The 22,985-nt window shown below is 43.8% G+C and overlaps 1 protein-coding gene across 5 annotated transcripts in view; it reads left to right on the top strand.

Annotated features, from left to right (window-relative positions):
- Positions 1 to 22,985, top strand: part of SH3YL1 (SH3 and SYLF domain containing 1) — a 61,846-nt gene that overhangs the window by 27,618 nt on the left and 11,243 nt on the right. For 2 of the 5 annotated variants that reach the window (XM_024995840.2, XM_059889164.1), the window contains exons 5-8: positions 6,669 to 6,781; positions 7,863 to 7,991; positions 11,801 to 11,972; positions 12,745 to 12,820. In XM_024995840.2, coding sequence (XP_024851608.1) covers positions 6,669 to 6,781; positions 7,863 to 7,991; positions 11,801 to 11,972; positions 12,745 to 12,820 — 490 coding nt within the window. The remainder of the gene's footprint in view (positions 1 to 6,668; positions 6,782 to 7,862; positions 7,992 to 11,800; positions 11,973 to 12,744; positions 12,821 to 22,985) is intronic. The other 3 variants (NM_001034607.1, XM_024995838.2, XM_024995839.2) reach the window with 3 other exon arrangements.

The following is a 22,985-nucleotide window of genomic DNA, read 5'->3' on the forward strand; positions in this document are numbered from 1 at the left end:
AGTGTGTTTTCAGCATCTGTCGTGCACCCCTGCTCACACCTCCTGGCACTGTACCCGAATGTCCCTGTTGTCACTGCCCTCTGACCCCAGATTTTGGGGCTCCATCTCAAATAACATTTACTTATATTTGCTATCTTTGGGAAATTTGGGGCTTCCCTGGTGGCTCAGATGGTAAAGAATCTGCCTGTAATGCAGGAGACCTGGCTTCAATCCCTAGGTTGGGAAGATCTCCTGGAGAAGGGGATGGCTACCCACTCCAGTATTCTGGCCTGGAGAATTCCATCGACTCTACAGAGGAACCAGAGATCAAATTGCCAACATCCACTGGATCATCAAAAAAACAAGAGAGTTCCTAAAAAACATCTACTTCTGCTTTATTGATGACACCAAAGCCTTTGACTGTGTGCATCACAACAAACTGTGGAAAATTCTTAAAGAGATGGGAATACCAGACGACCTGACCTGCCTACTGGGAAATCTGTATGCAGGTCACGAAGCAACAGTTAGAGCTGGACATAGAACAATAGACTGGCTCCAAATCGGGAAATGAGTACATCAAAGCTGTATATTGTCATCCTGCTTATTTAACATATATGCAGAGTACATCATGCGAAATGCCAGGCTGGATGAAGCACAAACTGGAATCAAGATTGCCGAGAGAAATATCAGTAACCTCAGATATGCAGATGATACCACCATTATGGCAGAAAGTGAAGAAGAACTAAAGAGCCTCTTGATGAAAGTGAAAGAGGAGAGTGAAAAAGTTGGCTTAAAACTCAACATTCAGAAAACAAAGATCATGGCATCTGGTCCCATCACTTAATGGCAAACAGATGGGGAAACAATGGAACCAGTGAGAGACTTTATTTTCTTGGGCTCCAAAATCACTACAGATGGTGACTGCAGCCATGAAATTAAAAGACGCTTGTTCCTTGGAAGAAAAGTTATGACCAAAAAGCAGAGACGTTGCTTTGCTGACAAAGGTTCATCTAGTCAAAGCTATGGTTTTTCCAGTCGTCATGTATTGATGTGAGAGCTGGACTATAATGAAAGCTGAACACTGAAGAATTGATGCTTTTGAACTGTGGTGTTGAGACTCCCTTGGACTGCAAGGAGATCAAACCAGTCAATCCTAAAGGAAATCAGTCCTGAATATTCATTGGAAAGACTGATGCTGAAGCTGAAGTTCCAGTACTTTGGCCACCTGATGGGAAGAGCTGACTCATTTGAAAAGACCCTAATGCTGGGAAAGACTGAGGGCAGGAGGAGAAGGGGACAACAGAGGATGCGATGGTTGGATGGCATCACCGACTCGATGGACATGAGTTTGAGCAAGCTTCAGGAGTTGGTGATGGACAGGGAAGCCTTTTGTTCTGCAGTCCATGGGGTCACAAAGAGTTGGACACAACTGAGAGACTGAACTGTGGAAACTTTGAACACAACTTACCCTTGTGTCTGTATAGAAATTAACTCTAGAATTCTTTTTAAATACTGTACATGGAAAATACATATTAACTTTGAAAAATATCCACTTCAAGTAGAGATCAGACTGTCCTAGGAGTTTGTGCCTCTTGAATATGACCCGGCTTTGCTTCCCCAAGCACAGCTGTAAGGTTAAAGTCATCAGTCACTTTTCAGTGCTAGGAAGAGGCCGAGCTGGTCCCCCAGGAAGCATCTCAGACCTGGACGGGAGTGTGTTTCCCTTCTGGGCACACCCCTGAACCAGGATGAGTGAGGAAGCTGGTGGGTTGTTGGCCACGAGCCCACAGAGCTTCTGCTCCTGGATGCTCTTGTTAGCCCAGCTCTGGTCCCAGTGAAATGCAGCAGAGCCATGGCCAATGGTGCTGAAGACCCACGCCCCAGAGTCTGCAGCCCCCTGGGCTTCCTGGTCCTCTCTCTGGTGGTGTTCTTCCGCCAGACACTTGCTGTTAATGAGATGGAGTGCTTGACACACACTCCAGCCTGGAGAGTTTCTTGTCTGGCCCTTATCTGAATTGTGAGTCCTTCGTACCTATGTCCTTAGACTGACCAAGTATCAGCCACAAGTAGACACACAAAATAAGTCTGTTTCTTTAAAGCACTGGGGTTAGTGGTTCAGAGTATCAACTATTTGTTGAATACTTTAATTATCTGCCATTCTGTTTTAGAATGGAATAGTTAGCAATAATGGTTAATAGTCTCATAAAACGCTCACATATCTTCTTACAGAATCATTTCCACACCATGTCATGAAGGATGTCATTGTGTAGATAACTGAGTTACATGACCCCTCCACAGCCAGAGAGTGACAGGCTGGTTATTCAGAGGGAGGCCTCTGGCCCCAAACACAGTTATGAGTTGTCTGCAACCCTGGGTCCTGGTTCCCTCATGAGACATCTCGTCTGGCTGCCTTTCACAGGCAAGGAGAGGGAGGCTCAGAGACATCGAGCCCTGTGTGCTTGGTTCAAGGGCTGCTTCCGGTGCCCCATCTGGTCTTGCCTGTAACTGCCGACCCTGTAATACGCTGTGGATTTGAGGGCACATGCGAGGTAGGCAGGGTGCGTGAGGGTATTTCAGTACCGAGAGATGCTCAGCACCATGCAGAGGTGGTGTGTGGTTGTCTCTGATTGGTTTCCCTGGAGACAGAGCTTGAGACAAGACTCGGGGCACAGGTGATTTACTGAGCAAGTGTTCTTGGGGGTACTGTAAGGGGCCCAGGGAAGCAGACGGAGAAGGGGAAGCGTCTGGGCAAGGCTGTCATCCCTGGTAAACTCACCATGGTCTGATGACAGGGAGAGGAGGCGAGTCCTACAACAGAAGCGAACCCAGCTGGTGTCTGGGGATGGCGGCTGTCACCACCTGTCAGTGTGAACGTGGCTGAGTGCTGGGTGCAGGGCTGGAGGAGCCGGTGCTGCCCCTTCGTGTGACCAGACCCCTCTCCTGAGCCCTGGACCCCAGTGAGTTTCCGCCCTCCATGCTGCCTCCCACAGGTGGTGACCCTTCCATACATGTGGAAATGTGGATTTGACCACCAGGAAGTCTAGATTTACCTCTGCTTTGGAATCTAGGCCAGGCTGAGGCTGTGAAGTCCTTCATAGGACTGTCGTGTTTTGGCAGGATTTGTTGGCCTTTATTAGCTTGGACATTAGTTAGATATTCAGTCTGGCACTGGGCCACTGGAGACAACTGCTGAGAATTCCCAAGGCTGTAGAGCTTACACAACCCACCAAACACAGCAACAACAAACAAAAGTTTTAAAAGTGGAGTCAGGAAAGATAATGCTAAGATCTAGTTTAAATGCTACTAATATTTTCTTTCCAGGACAATTATAGCAGAGGGCAAAGCTCTGAAAACCCCAGTACTGCGGATTATCCCATTGTTTGTCGTTCACCAAACCCAGAATCCACACTGGGCCATGGAGTCTGATCAGCCTCGCCCCAGACTGTAATGCGAGAAAAATGGCTCAGTCTTTTCCAGGAGAATTTGGATGAACTCTTTTACTTTAATAATGAGAAAGGCTAGATCTAGGCTTAAGCTGAGAAGCTACTGTTAGAGATCAGAGTTCAGTGTCTAAGTCCCCTAAGGTTGCTGTGCAGGAGAGGATCTGTTGGTGTGAGGAGTGAGAGGCGCTGGGAGCCTCTCAAGTTTGGCTTGGATGTTGAGGCTGATGATGCCCCTGAGTGAGAGTGTGAAGCTTGTCACTCACAAGAGAAGGCTTTCCAGGGGAGTGGGGCAGACTCCCGAGCAGAATGGCTGGAGAGATGGAAAAAAAGACCGTCTGAGCTTCTGCAGAGGATGGAGGAGGTGGGGGCAGGTCTCACCAGAACCACAGGAGGAGCCCTGGGCTTTCTCACCAGGTTGCCTGGATGTGGGGCTTCATCACAGGACCGCAGTGTCAGGGACTCAGGTCCTCGGTGGGTAAACGACTGAGGGCAGAGGGCAGGGTGTGTGGGGCAGGGGGTCGGGGAGCTGTGGCCAGTGGCTCCTGAGAACACTTTTCCATAGCTTTTCCTGCATGATAGTGATTTTTTAAAATTCTTGTTTAAGAATTGGATTTAATTATAAAACTTTCATTTTATTTACAAGTTCATTGTATCTTAATTCAAACTTCTTAGGAAGCCCTTGTCAGATTCTCAGCTGTCGGTCTTATATGGCTTATGAGCGCCACTGCTCCGGTTTTCTTTCAGGAAACCCGTCCTGCTTTTCGTTCTAAGCTGTGGAAATAAGTGGAGAGCCATTGACACTGCTGCTGCTCTTCAAACTGTGGGGCTTTGGAGTGGGCTCTCTGTCTAACTGGTCGTGTCACCGAAGAACACAGGATTATCTTACTCTTATTCCAGGAGAACTGAATTGAGATTGGACATAAAGGATTAATTTATCTTCTTTATTGACTCAGAGTTGTGCCTTACTTTACTAAGGTGTACCAAGCAGAAGGAGACATAATCACTAGAGCACCTACAATGTCATGACTGGAGACGTAGTGTGAAGTGTGCATACACTAAGCACTCTGCAAAGTAATTTCATGTATGTCATCTTAAAAAGTATGTACGATTTGGTGATACAATCATTGGCAAAATTGCTTAACTTTGCATGAGAAATGCTAAATAATTCTATATCATTAAACACCATGATCCTCAGAATTGTTCTTGTATAAAGTAGAAATAACAATTGATATGAGTCAGCGGTATGTTTTGCATGGGTCAGTTAGCTGGCATATTTACTCTGTCCTTCAGACCTGAGTGTACTTTTTCATGAAGTGATTCAAATTAAACTGTATCAGGAATTCTACTAGGCCCTGCCAAGTGCAATCACATTTGATAATAATTGGATTCTTCTGTCAGATGAAGACATCTACTTGAAAAGTGTAAAGAACAATATAAATGAACTCATCTTTTAAGCATTAATCTGCTTGGCCTTTGCATATTTTATTGAGATGTAGTGAATATGCCAGGCTTTACAAATTATTTTAATTCATCTTTCAAACAACTGTGTCTATGCATGCACATATATACATGCAAAAAAGCCAACTCAGTGGAAATGACTCTGATGCTGGGAAAGACTGAAGGCAAAAGGAGAAGGGGGTGGCAGAGGATGAGATGGTTAAACAGCATCACCGATTCAGTGGACATAAATTTGAGCAAACTCAGGGAGACAGACGGAGAAGGCAATGGCACCCCACTCCAGTACTTTTGCCTAGAAAATCCCATGGACGGAGGAGCCTGGTAGGCTGCAGTCCATGGGGTTGCAAAGAGTCAGACACGACTGAACAACTTCACTTTGACTTTTCACTTTCATGCATTGGAGAAGGAAATGGCAACCCACTCCAGTGTTCTCGCCTGGAGAATCCCAGGGACGGGGAAGCCTGGTGGGCTGCCGTCTGTGGGGTCGCACAGAGTCGGACACGACTGAAGCGACTTAGCAGCAGCAGCAGGGAGACGGTGGAGGGCAGGGGAGCCTAGCATGCTGCAGTCCATGTGGTCGCCAAGAGTCGGACACAATTTAGTGGCTGAACAACAACAATGCACATGCCTATGTGAGTACTGCTGCTGCTGCAAGTCGCTTCAGTCGTGTCCGACTCTGTGCGACCCCATAGACGGAAGCCCACCACGCTCCTCCGTCCCTGGGATTCTCCAGGCAAGAACACTGGAGTGGGTTGCCATTTCCTTCTCCAATGCATGTACTTATAAATGTGGGAACTACTATTATACCCATTTTACAGAGAAGGAGACTGAGGCTCTGAACTGCTCAATTTGCCCAAGGTCATGCAATGTGCTGGAGAAGGAAATGGCAACCCACTCCAGTATTCCTGCCTGGAGAATTCCACGGACGAAGGAACCTGGCAGGCTACAGTCCAGGGGGTCGCAAAGAGTCGGACAAGTGAGCGACTAACACGCACACACACATACAGTGTGCAGGGGGCATAAGAGGAGTTATCACCCAGATGGTTTTCATTTTGAGCCCAGATATCCAGCTAAGCCCTCCTGCCTTCTGCTTTCTGGGCACTTGACCTGTTTTCTGGGCACGTAGCTCAGGGGGTGGGTCCTCTTGTGGACTTTAAGTATGAAAAGGCCAAAGGTACCCGCAGCGGCCCTGGGACCCTGTCAGCCCTCCTGGCGGTCCTGCCCCAGAGTCTGAAGAATACACCCCCCAGGGCGTGTTCTCCCTCCAGCTTCGCTTGTATTGTACTTGGAGACTAACGTGGTGATAGGCACAGCTAGTGGCAACAAGTCTTCCTCCTGACATCTTGCAGGCCTGTGCGGGGTGGGGTGGTGTCGTGGGTGGGATCCAGACCTCGGACCCCCGACCTTCCGGCCTGCTCCTCACTCCCATTCTCCGGCTCAGCCTTCGCCGAGTGTTTAGTTTGAGAAAGTCCTTTGACCTTTCACACCTACCTGAGTGTGAGCCGGTCACTAGGACAGCCCACCCGGCCTCACTCACCCACGAGGCTGTGGAGAAGCTGGAGCGGCCCCTGGGGCCCCCCGGTGGGTGCCCAGCCCCGCTCTTTACCTGGGGGAAGGGGGCTGCTTAAGTCCTCAGCTGAAAGTAAAGCGCGACTCTGTTTCCGTGCTCTTCCTTTGACCACATTGAAATTCTTGCTGCATTACATACTGCATGTTTGAGTTGTAATAAACATATTTTAAATGATGTACAGGCGGGATTATTTTAAAATACATGGCTCTACTTTTCAGGTATCGGACTTGGTAATAATTTTGAACTATGACAGAGCAGTAGAAGCTTTTGCAAAAGGTGGTAACCTAACACTTGGCGGGAACCTCACAGTGGCCGTGGGGCCCTTGGGAAGGTGAGTGCTCGCAACCCTTTCTGAGCAGCTATGGACAGTAAAAACTTTAAAAGCCATATTGTTTTGCATTAAGAGAAAATTGAATTAGAATGACAGAAATTTATGATTTACACATGTCCCAGGGGATTTTCCCAGGTGGAGCAGTGGTAGAGAATCCACCTGCCAATGCAGGAGACAGAGAGACAAGGATCCCTGAATAAGGAAGGTCCCCTGAAGGAGGAAGTGGCCTCCCACTCCAGTATTCTTGCCTGGGAATCCCGTGGACAGAGGAGACTGGCGGGCTACAGTCCATGGGATCCAAAGAGTCGGACATGACTAAGCACACACACATGCAGAGAGGGTTTGAGGTTGCTTACAAATAAGAAACTTACCAAGCACAGCCAGTGTAATGAGAAAATCTGAAACTAACACATGTAAAAAGAAACTCAATTTTCAGCAATGCAGGATTAACATAAAATTTATATATATGCTTTGAAGGAGCCAGGTCAAGTCAGTTTTAATTAACTGAGAAATTGATTCAGGAAAAAAAAAGAAAAGCATTTTTCCAAACTACATTGTGAAAAACTGAAGTGGAAGTGTTTTACTGAGTGATGTTTATAATACTGTGGTTTTCCCTTCTCTATTAATGAATAACTAATCTTGAGTTAATTGAGCAATTAAATATTTTAAACTCAGACTGTTTGTAGAAGTCAGTAAAATCATTTAAAAATGTTTCTGAGTTCTATGAAAATACTCACAGTAAAAAGAACCACAGTCTTTTACTCTTGAGATGCACTTCCCTGTTTTGGTAAAAGAAGACAAAGTTGGAAAATCTCAGCTCAACATGTGTTCTTCCTGTGTATCACCTTGTCCTTCAACCAACCATCTTGCCTACTATGTCGTGCTGTGAACTGTCCTTTCCTCTGAAGCACCTTCAACACACCTAGCTTAGGCCAGCAGGAAGTGAAATATATAAACATAAAGTAGACATAGGGCGAGAAGTAGGTTAGGGCGAGACCCTTCTTTTGGGTTGGAAGTTAGTGCCCGTCAGACAGCCACCTTTAGGTGAAGATGCTCACAGTTCTGGGATGCTGTTTTGCAGGAATTTAGAAGGAAATGTCTCCCTAAGAAGCTCAGCTGCCGTCTTTACTTACTGCAAGTCAAGAGGCCTCTTCGCCGGCATATCTTTAGAAGGCAGCTGTTTGATTGAGAGGAAGGAAACTAACCGAAAGTAAGTCTAAGGCAAATAATTTTAATTGATCTGAAGAAAATGAGGCTTTGCAGATTCATATGGTTCTTAGGAGTGTACAGAGCACCTTCGTACGGCAAGTCTGCTGGCACCGAGTTTCCAACAGCACCTGCTCACTTTGCGTCTCTGTGTCACGTTTTGGTAATTCCTACAGGATTTCAAGCTTTTTCATTAGTACATCAGCTCCGGTGGTCTGCGATCTGTCACCTTGGATGTTGCGGTTGTGGTTGTTTGGGACATCGGGCGCTGCGCCCTGTCAGGGGAGAACCTAGTCAGTCAGCCTGTCTGTGTTCTGACCACCCCTCCCCGAGGCTCTGTCCCTCTCCTCAGGCCTCCCGGTTCCCTTAGATACAATACATTGAAATTAACAAGGACCTCCAAATGTTCAAGTGAAGAGCTGCACATCTCTTAGTTTAAACCAAGAGCTGAAAACGCCCGAGCTTAATGAGGAAGGCACGTCAAAGCTGAGACAGGCCGAGAGCTAGGCCTCTGGTGCCGAATAGTCAGCCAAGCTGTGACTGCAAAGGAGAAGTTCCCGAAGGAAGTGACAGGTGCCACACCAGTGAAAGCATGAGCGATAGGAAAGCAAAACGCCTTATCACTGATACAGACAGTTTTAATGATTTGGATTGAAGATCCAAAGCAAGCACAACATTGCCTTCAGCCAAAGCATCATCCAGAGCAAGGCCCTAATTCTCTTCAACTCTGTGAAGGTGGTGAGAGGCGTGGAAGCTGCAGAAGAAAAGTGTGAAGCTGGCAGAGGCAGGTTCATGAGGTAGAAGGAAAGAAGCTGTCCTCATAACGTATTAGGTTGGTGTGAAAGTAATAGCAGTTTTACATTGTTGAACTTTGTCATTTGATATTGGAATCTATTCTTAAATAAATATGGTTATGTTATACTTAATTTTAATGCTCATTTCTCCCTTTATGTTTTTTGCTAATGACTTATTACTTGCTGTTTATTTTATATTTATTTTAGATAAGGGAAATGATGTTTAGACACAAAGCAAATTCGAGTGATTTTTTTATTCGAGTTCAAAATGGGTCGTGAAGTAGCAGAGACCACTTGCAGTACCAACAGTGCGCTTGGTCCAGGAACTGCTAATGAACCTGCAGTGCAGTGGTGGTTCAGGAAGTTTTGCAGGGAGACGAGAGCTTTGAAGGTGAGGAGCGTAGTCGTGGGCCATCAGAAGTTGACAACAATCAATTGGGAGCCATCAATGAATCTAATCCTTTTACAACTACATGACAAATTGCCAAAGAATTCAATGTTGACCATTCTACAGTCATTCTGCATTTGAAGCAAATTGGGAAGGTGAAAAAGCTCAATAAGTGGGTGCTTCATGCTGCTGCTGCTGCTGCTAAGTCGCTTCAGTCGTGTCCGACTCTGTGGGACCCCATAGATGGCAGCCCACCAGGCTCTACCGTCCCTGGGATTCTCCAGGTGAGAACACTGGAGTGGGTTGCCATTTCCTTCTCCAATGTGTGAAAGTGAAGTCACTCGGTCGTGTCCAACTCTTCTTGACCCCATGGACTGCAGCCTACTAGGCTCCTCCGTCCATGGGATTTTCCAGGCAAGAGTACTGGAGTGGGGTGCCATTGCCTTCTCCAGGGTGCTTCATGAGCTGACCAAAAATCAGAAGAATCGTTTTGAAGTGTAGTCTTCTCTTATTCTAAACAACAGTAGTGAACCATTTCTTGATTGGATTGTGACATGTGATGAAAGGAGGATTTTATTCAACAACTGGTGATGACCAGCTCAGTTGTTGGACTGAGAAGAAGCTCCAAAGCACTTCCCAAAGCCAAACTTGCACCAAAAAAGATCATGGCCACTGCTTGGTGGTCTGCTGCTGATCTTATCCACTACAGCTTTCTGAATCCTGGCAAAACCATTACCTCTGAGAAGTATGCTCAGCAAATTGAAGAGATGCTTCAAAACCTGCAGTACCTGCAGCTGCCATTGGTCATCAGAATGAGCCGAATTCTTCTGCGTGATAACGCCTGCCGCCTGTCACACAACTGCCGCTTCAGAAGGTGAACAAATAGGGCCGCAGAGTTTTGCTTCATCCACCGTACTCACCCGATCTCTCGCCAGCTGACTTCCACTCTTCAAGCATCTCAACAGCTTTCTGCAGGCAGAATTCTCCCACAACCAGCGGGAGGCAGAAAACACTTTCCAGGAGCTCACTGAGTCCTGAAGCACGGAGTTTACACTGCAGGAATAAGCACTTAGTTTTTGTTGGCAAAAATGTGTTGATTGTAATGGTTCCTATATAATAAAGATGCTTTTGAACCTAGGTATAATGATTTATAATGATTTAAGGTCTTCCCTGTAGCTCAAAGGGTTAAGAGGTCTCCTGCAATGCAGGAGACCACGGTTCGATTCCTGGATCAGGAAGATCCTCTGGAGAAGGGAATGGCAATCCACTCCAGTATTCTTGCCTGGAAAATCCCATGGACAGAAGAGACTGGCGGGGTCCATGGGGTCGCAAAGAGTTGGACACGACTAAGCAACTACTACTACGACTACTATAATGATTTAAAATTCATGGTCTGAAACCACGGTTACTCTCGTACCAGCGTAATAAAAGCGCAGTGCTCATCACTGTAAGAGGCTCCCGATTGGTATACTCAGCCTTTGTCTTTCTTCCATAACTCACAGACCAGTTTTGATCTAAAAAAATACAAGATTGGAAGTATCCTAACAGGGAACAAGGAACTTCCTCTTTAAGCTGGCATCTAGCTAATAGTTCCCAAAACTGCGCTTCCGAATTTCCACTAAAATGTGTCTAATTGCCCAGGAAAAGGTAAAAAGCTAGGACTGAGAGGACTTCTTGTGGAAACAGCAGGAATCCCACAACAGTGACCCTGACAGACCTGGCCCTGCTGGCGGCAGATGAACGCCTGCTGCTCACGGCTGACAGAGAGAAGGCAGGAGCCACGTCTGTGGTGCTTTTCCACCTGGAATCCCACACTCGTTCAGTAATGTTCAGTGCAGACCTCAACAACCAGAAAATGGGAGGAATGGGGAAAGCAAGGCTTGCAGAACTCTCTAACTTGTAAAGTCAAGAGAAATGTTTTTAATTCTGGTTTTATTAATTTGAGAAAATTAAGTGAAGAATGCTTTTAGAAATGTGTGATTCTAGGCCTTTGGAAGATTTTCCCACAAAAGTTCACCTAATTCCTGGATAAACTAAAACAAATATACTTTTTAATCAACTGCAGGGCTTCCAAACATGTAAGGCAAATCCTTAGATAATTTTGTTACAAATAAACATTTTAGGGAACTATAGGTTGGCACCATTTTTATAAGAAACTTGTAAAGCAAAAACCTGTAAAAAATGTATGTGCTTGTAGGTACATGTCCATAAGTGTTTAATATATGTGTATATATATGTTTATATATGAATGATATATATATGTTTTTATGTATAAATGTATGTGTATGTGAAGTGCTTTTATATTATTGGGAAAAGGACATAAATATCAGACCACTTATGGCAGTGCCTCTAGAGGTGAGCTTAGAGGGATGAATTTGGGCCCTAACATGGGTAGTTAGTGTTTGAAGAGTGGTTTCTGTAAAGTGCAGTAGGCAAGTGAAGCACCCCAACATACATGGGTGTGTGTCCTGCATTCACCTCTAGAAAAGCTAGGCAAGAATACTGGAGTGGAGAAGGAAATGGCAACCCACTCCAGTATTCTTGCCTGGAGAATCCCAGGGATGGGGGAGCCTGGTGGGAGAAAAAAATCTATGTCTGCAAAATAAGGGTTCTTCATATGTTTCCTGTTAGATTTTATTGTCAAGACATTCGAGCCTATGACATTTTATTTGGCGATATAACACGGCCTGCTCAAGCAGAAGACCTGTATGAAGTTCTGGATTCCTTTACTGAGAAGTATGAAATCGAAGGACAACGAGTCAACGCCAGAAGAGCCGCCCGGGAGCAGAAGAAGGCTTCGGTGGTGCTGGGTTTCTCTATTTTTCTTAGTAGCTTCAGAGAATTTCTTCATATAGACTATTCTGTCTTTGATATTGGCTTCCCGGGTGGCTCAGTCCATAATCCGCGTGCAGTGCGGTGGGCCTGGGTTCCATCTTGACCCAGGGAAGACCCCCTGGAGGAGGGCATGGCTACCCCTCCAGTATTCTCGCCTGGACATTTCCTTGGACGGAGGAGCCTGGTGGGCCAGTCCATTGGGTCACAAAGAGTCAGATGGGACTGAGCGACTAACACACACATCCTTCATATCCGATTCTAAACACCCTACGAAACCTCCCTTGTAATTTCATTTGCATACAGTTCTTGTGGAAAATGTCATAAAACCTTGACAATCATCTATACAAATTTCAGGAAGAAATGCAGTTTTCTTTGATTGCCTTTCTGCGAGGATAGACCTTTATAATACTAATTAATAATACTAATAACCGCTGCCGGCCTGGTGCCTTGATGCGCGGAGAGCCTTCTGCGCTGGGTTCATAGCTCCTCTCGGCTCATCACTGTCTCCTCCTGCGCAGTGGCGGGGCCGGGAGGAGGGATGCTTTTGGCTGCAGAAGCGCGGCCCCTGCGGTCACCCGCCTGTTGTCCAGTTCAACCAGGGGTGGCCGGGAGCAGCGTGTGTGCTCTGCTAATGAGTGCAGGGGCTAGCGTTCGCATGTACATGCACTGGCGGGGGCGGTACATATGCTCCTAAGTAAAAACAGTTTTAAAATCATGTGCATTTTTCCTGCTCTTCCCAGGCTAAATTGCCTCCAAAACCATCGTCAAGACCAGAGCAATCATCTGCACAAGTACAGCTGAGTTCTGGCTCTCAAAGTAAGTGTTTTTGTTGCAATTCAAATACAGTTATAATTAAGTAATTATGAAATATTATTAAGAAATCAAAAGTTATAGCTTTAGAGTCCAATAGAAGAACTGATGCATATTAAAGAAAAAAAAAAAAAAAACCAAATGCTTGGCCTCTTCTAAACACATGAGGCTAATTGTCATTCCTGTCATTTGTGAAAATGTTTATTCTCATTCAGAAAATGCTTTTTCCAGTGACAGAGATTTACCTTTAAAGTTTTTCTCTCTCCTCTTCTTCTTCTTTTTTTTTTTGCATCTCTTCCAAACACTGTTATTCTGCTGATTTGAAATGGAAACAATAAACCTGTTTTTCTCTTATACACATAGATTTATATTTCTGAATATTGATTTTACCATACATTCTTGGAAGCTCAGGGTTTCACAAAATAGAAACCCTATTTTCTAGGGTTACTAAATAGCTCAGGGTTGTAAAATAGAATAAATTCATAAAGCATCAGGTTTTTGGCCTTTACTCCTCTTTCCATTACTCATTTTTATGACAGTCACTTTTGGAATTCTGGTTTTCATGTGCAGAGGCTTCCAGTAAATAGCAATGTAGTAAAGTAGGCAGTGTTCCATACAATGATTAACTATTATGCAAGTGGCATTGTGCTATGGCTTTTAAGAGCACAGTGATGAAGCTAACTTATCTCCTGCCTTTAAAGAACTTTCCCTCTAGGAGCAGAGAGATGACATGTGGAAAAGTAACTGCAATTACAGGAAGATGTACCACGAACCCCCGAATAATGCAAGGGTCTGAGGCACCAACCCCTCTTGCCAAAGTCAAAAAAAATATATATATATATATAACTTTTGACTCCCCCAAAACTTTACTAATAGCGCACAGCTGCCTGGAAGCCTTACTGATAACATAAACAGTTGATTAACACATATTTTATAAATCATATATGTTACCTACTGTATTCCTATATAAAGTAAACTAGAAAAAATATTAAGAAAAGTATAAGGAAATGAAAATATATTGATGATACTGTACTGTATTTATTTATACCAGAAGTTTACATCATCTGTTTACAAGATGAATTGTCTGTCAGTACCCATGTCAATATTGTCTTATGTGACACAAAACACTGTGAATGTTATATGTAATACTAACATAAAAAATTAATAGGAAAAAGAAATTCGCATTTACAGATATAATGATTCATGCATTGATAAAAGTAAGCAGCAATATGATTGCTTTATGGTAGCTTAGCTTATATACTGATGAATGAAGAACTGTAAAGTTTTTTGGCATACAGTATTACAGCCATATTCATAATAAATATTAGAAACATTGATACATTTTTTTAAAACCACTTACATGTGATGAAGACTGATAGTTTCTACAAGAAGAGAGAGAGAGGCATGCTATGCAGTAATGTAATTCTTTGAAAGCCAAGTTACTCAACAGTGAGAAAACTAGCACGTCGTTAGTTTCGTATCATGTGGCTCATCTTGGCCTGTGTGAGGGTTGCCTTTCCGCTTCTTCACGAGCCTTGCACACAGTGTGCTATGTGGTGAACACTTAGGCGATGTTGGTGGTGGCAGAGACCTCTCACAGTTACTAGAGTTTCACAGGGGGACATGCGCATACACAGCAGATAAGTTTGTTAACCGAATGACATGATGATTATTTACTATTCATTAAGTGGAGGTGGATCATCACAGAGGTCTTCTTCCTCCTCATCTTCATGTTGAGCAGGCTGAGGAGAAGGAGGGGGAAGAGAATGGGGTGGTCCTGCTGCCCCAGGGGTGGCAGAAGTGGAGCGGGGCAGGGTGGGGGGAAGAGAGGCAAGAGAGGCAGGCACCCTCGATGTCCCTTTATGGAAACACATCATAATTTCTGTCTGACTTTTTTGCTTTTTCATTTCTCTAAGAATGTGTGTACAGGGTCCCAGTCCTCCTTCCACTGTTTGCTTTTATCATACAAGATCCATGTTGAAAAAGAAGTTTAAAAGCAGTCTTGAATAAGCAGGGGCTGCCCGGTAGCTCAAGCATTAAGGAATCTGCCTGGCAATGCAGGAGATGTGAGAGACTCAGGTTTGACCCCTGGGTCGGGAAGATCACCTGGAGAAGGGCGTGGCAAGTCACCCCAGTATTGTCGCCTGGAGAATCCCATGGGCAGAGGAGCCTGGCGGGCTGCAGTCCTTGGGGTCACAGAGAGTCGGACACGACTGAGCGACTGCTGCTTTCACTCTCACTTGAGTAAGCAGAGCCCTCCACCAGACTGTCTGGTGTCAGTTTGTCTGGCACTGCTCCTGCATCTTTTTCCTCATTGTCTGGCACTGATTCAAGAGCTCTCATCTGCATCAAGTCATCTTTTGCTAATTCCTCTGATGTGGTGTCCATTAGCTCTTGAAAGTCTCCAAGACCCATGTCTTGAGACCCTTCACGGCCACCCTTCCCCCACCTATTTTGCTGTATTTGCAATCTATTTCCTGATTTCCTTGATTGGCTCTATTGTAAATTCTCTGAAGTCATGTATGACATCTGGAACAGTTTTCTCCAGCAGGAATTTATTGTTTCAGGCGTGATGGCTTTCATGGCTTTTTCTATAAGAAATGGCATCTTCAGTGGTGTAATCTTCCAGACTCGCATACTGTTCTCGCTCTAGGCATTCTCTTCCACAGCATCAGCAGTTCTTTGTGTAGAGTACTGTGTGTAGTGAGCCTTTAAAAGTCCTGATGATATAGAGGTTTGAAATAGAGATGTTGTGTTTGAGGCCAGCAACACCCCTTGGTGGTCTACTCATGGAGCTGAACCTGTGGGGTTCTTGGGTGGCCAGGGGCATTGTCCAGTATCAAAAGAACTTTAAAAGGCAGTCCCTTAGTGGCACAGTGCTTCCTGATGTCAGGGACCAAAAAAAGAAACGAGTTGTCATGATCCAGGCCTTCTCTTTGCACAGCCAAAGGCTGTCAGCTTGTGTTTATCTGTTCCCCTTCTAGGCTGGGGGTTAGCAGTTCTATAGAGGAGGGCAGACCTGGTCATGAACTCCAGTGCCTGTGCTCGGAAGAGTAGAGCTTGTCTGTCCCTTCCTGCCTTAAATCCTGGTGCTCACTTCTCTTCCTTACTAATAAATGCCCTTGGTTGCAATTTTCCCAGAATAGGGTAGTTTCATCTGCATTAAAAACTTGTTCAGGTAAATATTCTTTCTTGTCAATGATTTTCTTAATGCCGTCTGGGATGTGGCTATTGCCTCTTGGTCAGCAGAAGCTGCTTCTCCTGTTATCTTGATGTTACTTAAGCCCAACTTCTTACTAAAATTATCAAAGCAAACTTGGCTGGCATTTAGTTCTCCAGTTTTGGATCCTTCACCTTCTTTCTGCTCTAAGTTGTCATATGATGACTTTGCTTTTTCTCAAATCTTATTAGAGTCTATTGCACCCGCGTAACAGCTGCATTTGCAAGATAAGATAAAAGGGATTTCACAGAAGGTGCAGCGTTTCTGCGCCTGTGGTGTAGCTGCAGCAACAACTTCATGGATTTCCTTTTCTCTCTTAGAAACGGTTCTTGCCCTGAATTTACTTCTGTCGGAGCGGCGGGCGGGTGCAGTTGCAGGCCTGTTTCTACACGTCAGGCAGTTCAGCTTTCGCTGTAATGACTTTTCTCTGCTTCCTGGGAGCACTTCCGGGAGCACTAGTGGTACTTTTTATGGGTCCCTTGGTGTTAATCAAGGTTTATAGTGTCGTTTTAAACACAACGAAAAATACACCAGAACCATGAAAGAGAGCTTATCATAGTGATACACAATTGACTGGAGAGACAGCTCGTCACGTGGAGACGATTAAGGTCAGCATCTTTGGCAGTTACTTGCAACACTCGTCACCTCAGCACAGCAACAGGGGGGTGGCTACACAAGTATTCCAGGGTATAGTATGTGTACTCGTGTATATACAATAAGTACGTTCATTTATATGGTTATGACTAAATACTGCAGCTTCACATCTGTTTACATTTCTCTCCACTGCAAATGGAGAGTGTGAGTGTGCATGTACATCAGTTTTGATAAATTTTAGCTCCTAGTAAAAGATTTGTGTGTATCCTACAGTGGCAAATGGTGAAACAGAATAGTATCTATATAAATGCCATGCATTCATGACACACCTAGCTTTTCCTTACTTCTTTTGATATTTCTAGGCTGTGTGTTTCATCTGAGTTTTTTCAGACAAATTTTCCAGTGTTATCAGGAAAAATCCACTTGTAAGTGAACTCACACAGTGCAACCCATGCTATTCAATGGTCAGCAGCATATGATAAGCTCTGGGCAAAGGACTCTAAGTGCCAAAGTGCTGCCAAGGCCATAAAGCCGGTCCTGCCCTCCCCCTCCGTGTTTTGTATCCATGTGCCCAGTTTTCATGCCCAGGTGAGAAATGAGCATGAAACCCGACTCATGGTGCTCATACTGATTCCTGGCTATGCCTTTAGCTTGTCTAAATTTACCTCATCGAGGCAGAGCCTCAGGAACTAGACCTATTTTTCTTTATAGTGTGTATGTGTGTGTGTGTGTGTGCTCAGTCACTCAGTCGTGTCTGACTCTTTGCGACCCCATGGACTGTAGCCCTCCGTGCTCCCCTGTCTGTGGGGTTTCCCAGGCAAGAATACTGGAGTGGGTTGCCATTCCCTCCTCCAGGGGATCTTCCCAACCCAGGGGTCAAACCTGTGTCTCCTGCATCTCCTACGTTGACAGGCGTGTTCTTTGCCGCTGAGCCCCACCCCACGCCCTAAACACACACACAACTTGCTGTGTATCCTGTTCTCTTGGGATGCTGCTTTCTTCCTCCAAAGGGATGGTCAATTTTTATTTATGTTCTGGTGATTGATTTGCTTACACTCTTATTTTCTGTAGCAAGATGTGAGCATTGAATCTATTTTTAATTTAGATAGGAGTGATTACATAAAATCTGACCTATATGTGAATACTTCAAAATACAGAGTGTTTCTGAAATTTCCTCACTGAGGGAGTAGGTATCTGTATCAAACCTACATGAAAATCCCGCTGGTCTTCAGTATCAGTTACTTGTCAGTGTAGATTAAAAAGCTACTTACCTTATCTCAAGGAACTCCTCTCAGCCAACAATGGAACAGTCTTGGAAGGTTTGTTTCTCTTGCGTATTCTTCCTGAGCAGGTATTTTAACATCTAGCCTCATTGGTCACGGGTCCCCCTGCTGCACCAGCCTTGTTCTGTCTGTTTGCCGCAGTGACCTCTGTCTTTGGAAGCTTCCTGTCCCGCAGGGGCTGCTCTCGCTGATTTCACAGCGTGCTTGCCAGCTCAGCTGCTCGCCTGGGCACGTTTCTGCAGACGCAACTCTATTCACCATCCACTCTTCTCCTCCCTTTACTGTTTCAGCTTTAGTATTTGTTGCTGGATTCCTGTTTTTTTCACATGCCCATCATCTTTTCTCATGTAGCATATCATGCCTGGTTGCGAACACCTGGTTTTGATTCAATAAAACCAAAGTTTAAAATTTGTATCTATTCTTAACCTTTCATTTTAAATATGACTTATTCCTAAGTGCTTTATTAAAAAACAAAATCTTAATTTTTAATTTCTTATATATCCTCACATATATAATTTTATTTAAGTGTATATGTGATTCATAAATACGGTTTTTGAAAGCATTTTTTTCTTTTTCTTTTAGGAGTCCTTGCCTTTTCCCCATTTCTCCTCTGTCCTAATTACACGTCACGCTCTTCCACACTCACACCAGCACACCATGGGACAGTAGGAATGACACTTTTCCACACTCACACCAGCACACCATGGGACAGTAGGAATGACACTTTCCTCGTGTTTCTATAGTTCCTCCGTATTTTCTCCGTGTCGTCCACACACAAGCATGTGTACAAACGTGTGGACACGCAGGCCCAGTGTTTTGTGGTCATCTCACAACAGTGCTGCTACAGTTCCGTGCTTTCCTACAGCTTGTTTGTTCGTGGGATTTATTTGGTCCTTTTGCTCAGCAACATCTCACGGAAATCCCTGAATCAACTGTGTTCTTGCAATTATTGGATACTTACTCCTCAGTTCATTTAATTCCTTGTAGTGGCTATTCAGTATTCCATCATGTAGATGGACATTTTTATTCGGCCACTCTCCTACTGATAGATATTAACTTTCAGCTTTTATTCCATGCGAAGCAGTGTCACAGTTAATTTCTTAAGCTGTCTACATAGTGGAAAAAATTTTAAGATAATTTCCAGGAACAGACATGGTAGGTGAAAGGATGTATTTGTAAATTTGTAAGAGATTTGGTAGATTGACTTTTAAAGTTTTTACTACTGCAGTCCTGTTAGCCATTACCCACGACCTACGCACCCACCATGCGCACGCCTATCAGAGGAGACCTACGCTCCCACCATGCGCACGCCTATCAGAGACCTACACTCCCTACTGTGCACACTCCTATCTGACCCCTACACTCCCTACTGTGCACACGCCTATCAGACACCTACACTCCCTACTGTGTATACCCCACTCAGATACCTACAGGCCCTACTGTGTACACCCCACTCAGATACCTACAGGCCCTACTGTGTACACCCCACTCAGATACCTACAGGCCCTACTGTGTACATCCCACTCAGATACCTACAGGCCCTACTGTGTCACCCCATCAGACACCTACACTCCCTACTGGGTCACCCCATCAGGCACCTACACTCCCTACTGTGTACACTCCTATCAGACCCCTACACTCCCTGCTGTGTACACCCCAATCAAACATCTACAGGCCCTACTGTGTACACCCCATCAGACACCTACACGCCCTACTGTGTACACCCCTATCAAACATCTACACGCCATACTGTGTATACCCCTATCCGACACCTGCACTCCCTACTGTGCACACTCCTATCACACACCTACCGTCCCTACTGTGTACACCTCATCAGGCACCTACACTCCCTACTGTGCACACTCTACCGCAACACGCCTCACAGTCATCCCTCATCACTGGTAGTGTTGGAGTGTCCTGAAGTGTTTACTAGTCTGACAGTGGGTTAGATTTCCTTGTTAAGTGACTGTGTTTGTCCCTATTCGTGATTTAAACACTTTTTTCATCTTATTGCTGGTATTTGGAATTTAGTCTTATCTTAAAAGTCTCTATTTAATTGGTTAATTTTTTTCTCTTGGAATACTTGTTGCGTTTTCAACTTGTATGAGTGTTTTGTATATTAAGGGGTTTCTCATTTGGATGACAGTTTATTTCTCTAGAGGTATTGTTTGTTGATCTCAGTTTTCATGTGGTTCATAATCTATATGAAATATAAAAGTTGATATATAAACTTTCATATGTCAACGTTTTAACATTTATGTAAAGGTATCTGTCACTTATTTCTTACAGATTTTGTACGTTGGAGTTGTTGTTACTCAGTCGCTAAGCCATGTCAGCTCTTTGCAGCCCCATGGACTGCAGCGTGCCAGGCTCTGTACCCTCCATATCTCCTGTAGTTTGCTCAAGTTCATGTCCATTGAGTCAGTGATGCTATCTAACCATCTCATCCTCTGTCATGCCCTGCTCCTTTTGCCTCCAGTCATTCCCAGCCTCAGGGTCTTTTCCAGTGAGTCAGCCCTTCAACTTCAGCACCAGTCCTTCCAATGAGTATTCAGGGTTGACTTCCTTTAGGATTGACCGGTTTGATCTCCTTGCTGTCCAAGGACCCTCAAGGTCTTTTCCGGCACCACAGTTTGAAAGCATCAGTGTTTCAGCGTGGTTAGGGTCTTCTCTCCTGTACATTGCCTTCATAGTGTCCTGGGTTTTCTTGAAGTATTTCATTCTTGCAGTTACTAGATACTTACTCCTCAGTTAATTAAGAGCATTTTACCAGTACTCCTGTCAAGTACCAATATGCAGTTCTGGTTAAAGTAATGTTATGTACTTATATGAACTCTATGATTTTTTAATATTAATTACAGTAACATTATATATATAGACAAATAAATTTGGCATTTGTATGATAATCTTCCTATTTTACTCTTTCCATTTGTAGAGATATTATGTCTTTCCTAAGATTTCATGTTAAATTTATTTTCTTGTTAAATTTATTTCTTGTTAAATTTATTTCTAAGTACTTTGTAATTTTGTTTTGCTGTGTTGAGTGCAAGACGCTTTCCCATTTATTCAGAGTGCTTCTTTTAATAGTTGAGAAAGCCTTAATTTGCACATCTTTTGTCTTATATATGGTCACCTACCCCAAATCTCTTACTTCTCATCAGTTTTTTAAAATAGATTCTCTGATATTTGTTCCCTCTTCCCCACCTTGCCAATGCTTATTTCTGTATTTTTGTATTCATAAACTTCTTAGGCCAGAGGCCTTCACACTGATGCACCTCTGTCCTTAAGGGGTACACAGAGATGAGGAAAGCATGTGCTTACTCGCTCAGTAGTGTCCAACTCTGTGACCCCGTGGACTGTAGCCCACCAGGCTCCTCTGTCCATGGAATTCTCCTGGCAAGAATACTGGAGTGGGTTGCCATGCCCTTCTCCAGGGTATCTTCCTGACCCAGGGGTCGAACTTGGGTCTCCTGCATTGCAGACAGATTCTTTACCAACAGAGCCACCAGGGAAGCCCTAAGGGCACACAGAGATTGAGAAAGCGCTTCTGGGCACAGGTAATTTAAGATACAGTTTACAGATGGCTGGCTTCCACTCGTGTTCTTTGTTGAGAACATGATGTACATGTTGCCCTCTTTGTCTTCTATTCTTTCACAGTAGTTTTTTTCACACTTGAATAAGAAAAGCAAACTCCAGACTATCTTATTAATACTACAACATTGTCCCCAAAATGTAAGGACAGTGATACAATTTGAAATATGAAAGTTGATATTAGTGTAGTTGGTAAGTCTGATGAACAGTAAATAATTTTGTAAATTAGATGAATTACATTTTTTGTCACTTTCAACAAAGCTGAATGGAGACCTAATGGACTGTTATCTGAGTTTACAATAAGAATAGTAATTAATATTATTATTATATATTAATTATTTATAAAATCACATAGCTATCATCAAAATAAAAATTATAGTAGTAATAGTTTATTAATTAATAAGTGATATTTTATTATTGCTATTGTTTTGATGATAGATCTCTATTATGAGAATTTTTTTACCTCTATCTAAGAAGGGAAATAAAAAATTCTGTCACATTCTTACAAAATATCTTTCTTGCCCTCTCTAGTTTTTCTAAAAACCATCTTTATTAGCATTGATATCTTTAAAAAAGAACACTGAGATACAATTTTATGTTGAAGCTATGTCATTCCATAAATAATAGTTATCCTCGGCATATGACCTAAATTCAGGTATGACCTAAATAAAATCCCTTACGATATACAGTGAAAGTGACAAATAGATCAAGGAATTAGATCTGATAGACAGAGTGCCTGAAGAACTATGGACGGAGGTTTGTGACATTGTAGAGGAGGTGATGATCAAAACCATCTTCAAGAAAAACGAAGGCAAAGTGATTGTCTGAGGAGGTCTTACAAGTAGCTGAGAAAAGAAGTAAAGGGCAAAGGAGAAAAAGAAAGATATACCCATTTGAATACAGAGTTCCAAAGAATAGTGAGGAGAGAAAAGAAAACCTTCCTCAGTGATCAAAGCAAAGAAATAGAGGAAAACAATAGAATGTGAAAGACCAGAGATCTCTTCAAGAAAATTAGAGATACCAAGGGAACATTTCATGCAAAGATGGGCTCAATAAAGGACAAATGGTATGGACCGAACAAAAGCGGAAGGTATTAAGAAGAGGTGTCAAGAATACACATAAGAACTATACAAAAAACATCTTAATGACCCAGATAACCCCAGTGGTGTGATCACTCACCTAGAACCAGACATCCTGGAGTTCAAAGTCAAGTGGGCCTTAAGAAGCATCACTATGAACAAAGCTAGTGGAGGTGATGGAATTCCAGCTGAGCTATTTCAAATCCTGAAAGATGATGCTGTGAAAGTGCTGCACTCAATATGCCAGCAAATTTGGAACACTCAGCAGTGGCCACAGGACTGGAAAAGGCCAGTTTTCATTCCAATCCCAAAGAAAGGCAATGCCAAAGAATGCTCAAACTACCGCACAATTGCACTCATCTCACACGCTAGTAAAGTAATGCTCAAAATTCTCCAAGCTAGGC

This window comes from Bos taurus, chromosome 8 (genome assembly GCF_002263795.3).
Source record: "Bos taurus isolate L1 Dominette 01449 registration number 42190680 breed Hereford chromosome 8, ARS-UCD2.0, whole genome shotgun sequence".
NCBI classification, from domain to species: Eukaryota; Metazoa; Chordata; class Mammalia; order Artiodactyla; family Bovidae; genus Bos; species Bos taurus.